General features: G+C 32.8%; 1 protein-coding gene across 1 annotated transcript in view; it reads left to right on the top strand.

The window, feature by feature from the left end:
* Positions 1-3,867, top strand: part of LOC107707961 (oxysterol-binding protein-related protein 8-like) — a 13,879-nt gene extending 10,012 nt beyond the window's left edge. The window contains exons 2-5 of the mRNA XM_016512081.1: positions 1,326-1,396; positions 2,897-2,977; positions 3,099-3,200; positions 3,628-3,867. Of these exons, the coding sequence (XP_016367567.1) occupies positions 1,326-1,396; positions 2,897-2,977; positions 3,099-3,200; positions 3,628-3,867 (494 nt within the window). The remainder of the gene's footprint in view (positions 1-1,325; positions 1,397-2,896; positions 2,978-3,098; positions 3,201-3,627) is intronic.
* The last annotated feature ends 128 nt before the right edge of the window (positions 3,868-3,995 follow it).

Below are 3,995 nucleotides of genomic sequence, written 5' to 3'. Positions count from 1 at the left end.
GGCAATCGAAATCTGACAGCAACAGTGCATTTTTCCACTTGGGCGAGCGCTTTGCGGACAGCTTACCTCGCGCATGAAATCAGCCGCAGACCAGCAAATCACTGAGAATGCGCTATAATCCTGACGAGTCACAGCAACAGAGCGGAGGCGAGAAAAGAAAAAATTGAAGTATTACTGTTATTTTAAATGTTATTGTTAAATTTGCCAAGATTATGGCCTCTGGTGCTGATATGGTGTTAAATGCTAAATAAATAAACCACTATTTATTGCATTTTCTGCCCTAACACTTGTTTTATATTAGCAACGTGTAACCAATCTCTCATGGATCATTAGACTTGTGGATGATATCGAGAATTGTGAAATTTCACCGGTGTTGGTATCATGAGAATCCTTCATGTATATTTGTGTGTGTATATGTATTATCACTTATATTTGTTTCTAATATTTCTTTTTATTGCATCATAACATAACATGGCATATTCAACCTTATTTGGTGATGAATTTTACACAGAAAGGGAAAAAAACTAAAATTATGATATTTTTATATGCACAGCAGTGTTATTTTAGTATCATTGAGATACTATTACAGTTTTTATTAATATTTTGAATCAGTTTTTTATTTTATTTTACAGTTTCATTTTAAAGTTACTTAATTTTAATTTTAGTAATTTTGTTGTGTTATTTTGTCATTTTAGTTTTTCTTAATATTAATATGTTTACAGTTTTTATTAATTTTTATTTAATTTTTAGTTTTAGTAATTTTTAGTACTTCAAATTAAACTAAAATGAGAAATATTGCCCTGGCAACTAGTTAAAATAAAATATGCTTTATTACTATATTATTATTATTATTATGTTTTTGTTCATTTTTTAGATTTCTGGGCATCAGGTTTATTACAGATAACTAAAACTGAAATTTCAAAACGTTTCAAAAAACATTTATTTTATTTCAAGTAATTTCTTTTTTAATTTAACTTTGATTTCAGTTTTAGTTAACTAGAATAACCTTGAGACATATATACATATTTATTAAAAACATGGCAAAAACAAAAGACACAACAAAATTACTAATACTTTAACTAATATAGAAATGAAAAATATAATAAAAACTCATTCAAAATATGAATATTATTTTATGAATAGTATATTGATGATACCAAAACAACACACAGTTGTGCATTAATAAGTGGGGGGGGGGGACTCTAGCACACACTGATTACAACAATGTATGCACATACATCATAAACATGATGATTTGTGTTGTTTACACCTGTTATTTTCAGATCTAACCGGTGGAGTTGAATCATAATGGCTTGTTTTTGCAGGTTTTGATCGTGGCAAAGAGGAAATCCTGCCTCTGAAAGAAGACTCCTCACTCTCCATATCCAAGAGCAAGGTAAACTCACACTCCTGTTTATCCTCCCTACCCATGATCCTCTGGGGCTGGAATCGGGTCGATACGGGTCGCCAGGTCCTCCAGCAGTCATCAGCCTGTGTTTATTAATTATACATAGTCAAGAGCGTCTCAGAGGGGAAGGGACAGCAGGGGGGCGAATGCTGATGAGCAGTGCCTCAGAAATAACCCAGTTAGCATCCCACACTCGCTAATGTGATCAAATGCATCGCAGCGTTGATATGGCTAGTCTGGGCCAAATAAAGCCGGATTCGTGACCGCACATAAACGCTAAATCTCAGTCTGTCTGTCACCGTGTCTCGTTGCGTCACAGGTTTGCGTGAGTCACTCTGGTGGGTTTTGGACGTCGTAGACGTGCCGTTACATCCAGACAGACCATTAGAAGACGCAGTCGACATCCAGAATAAATCCCAAATCACAGAGCCGTCAAACACAAGCGGCAGAGCGCTTTCAAAAGGCTAATTAACCCACGTTCACATAGAGATATCTCACCTAATCGGCTTTGAAAAGCTGCGGGGTGAAATTAAACATTAAAAGTTCAGACCCACCTGGAAGGTGAACTGAGAAAATGTTCAGACTTTACATGCTTCTTGTTAGTTATGACTGTATTTTAACTGTATATATACAGTATATACTATAATATGTCTGCATCATTTTTATTATTTTTTAATAAATTTTTACTAAAAGTAAAAAAAAAGAGAAATGTTGTGGCTGAATATAGCTGAAATATGTTTTTTTTAAAATATTTATTATTAATAATGTTTAATATTTAATTTTTATTATATATTTTTTAATGTATTTTTTAATTTAATATGTATATATCTGAAATAAAAGTTAATGTTTATTTTATTTCAAGTAACAGAAATGTATTTTTTTCTGGTTTTAATTTTATTTTCAGTTTTAACATTAATAACCCTGATTTTTAACATTAATAACCCTGATGTATGCATGTATGTACATTTTATTTATTTATTTATTTATTAATTAACTTAAAGTTTTAGTAATTTTGTTGTTTTGTCATTTATATTGGTGTTTTTTAAAATGTCTGCATTGTTTTTTTATAAATTTTTTATTCAGTTTTATGAAAACTAAAAAGAAATTGAGAAATGTTTTAGTTGAATGCTAATAATGTTTAATATTTTCTTTTTTATTTCAGGTAATGTTTAATTTTTTGTTTAATTTATATATATTTATTTTATATCAGGTAATGTTTAATTTATATATACACACATGCACCGTTTAATATTTGTACAATATAAAATAACTTTTTCTGTTTGAATATTTTTAATCAATGAATTTATTTTTTTATTTTATTTTTTATATTTTAATTTCATTTGTGTGCGCATGTGTGTGTATGTATAAATAATGTATGTATATGTATGGATTATGCCACATTAATTTAGCCCAACCTAAGGCACAGCTCATAATATCATAATGTGCATGATGCTGTGTAAATTACTAACCCTTATGTTGGTTTTGCAGTCAGAAACCAAGCTCTATAATGGCTCAGATAAAGACGTATCGGTGTCTGGAAACAAACTTACTAAGAAGGAGTCACTCAAGGTACAGCCACACTCATTAATTGATCAATGCATGCTTTCAGTGCATTTCTTATATATGTATTCTGATTACTAAAGATAATGACTAATAATGTGACGTTTTGCATGCATGCATGTCTGTTCAGGTGCAAAAGAAGAACTACAGAGAAGAGAAGAAACGCGCCACTAAAGAGTTGCTCAGCACCATCACCGATCCGTCTGTCATCGTCATGGCCGACTGGCTCAAGGTTTGCCATTAAAATGTGTTTATTCTTACAGAACACACTTTTTTATGGTGCAAAATCTTGTTTTAATAATGCATGCTTTATTAATGCATGTCCATTTAATACACATCTCTGCATAAATGGTCTCAAAATTGTCTTATTTTTCATTAAATCTGTTGTAGTGCATCCAGAGCTGACCGATGCATTAAGTTTTGGTAGTAAATCCAAAGAGACGAAAGCATGATTAAAAAGTGAACAGCACTTGTCAGTCTTTCTGTCGCTGCAGGGGTAAACAACTCATGCTAATAATCACAGTAATACTCACATTGATGATAATATGTGAAAAAAGAGCTGCAGGGTCTGGAGGAAAGGAGGTTAAATCGATCTTAGCTTTCGATCAGCCCACATGAGGAAACATCCAGTCCTGTACGAGTCACTCTTTCTCTTTCAGATCCGAGGCACGCTGAAGAGCTGGACCAAGCTGTGGTGTGTGCTGAAGCCAGGAGTCCTGCTCATCTATAAAACCAATAAGAACGGCCAGTGGGTCGGGACCGTCCTGCTCAACGCCTGCGAGCTCATCGAGAGACCCTCCAAGAAGGACGGCTTCTGCTTCAAGCTCTTCCATCCGCTCGAACAGTCCATCTGGGCCGTCAAGGTACAGAGAAAACTCTGCGGGAGCCATTCAGATTAAGATGAACATTTTTGGATTTGCATTATTTGCATTATGATTTAATTATTAAAAGGGGTTTTCAAAGGGGTTCTAATTATTTTGGGGTCCTAATAAAAAAAATACAAATAATAATAATAATAATAAAAAAA

This window comes from Sinocyclocheilus rhinocerous, unplaced genomic scaffold (genome assembly GCF_001515625.1).
Source record: "Sinocyclocheilus rhinocerous isolate Xijiao unplaced genomic scaffold, SAMN03320098_v1.1 scaffold475, whole genome shotgun sequence".
Taxonomy (NCBI): Eukaryota; Metazoa; Chordata; class Actinopteri; order Cypriniformes; family Cyprinidae; genus Sinocyclocheilus; species Sinocyclocheilus rhinocerous.
This window is presented reverse-complemented; position numbering and strand designations above follow the sequence as displayed.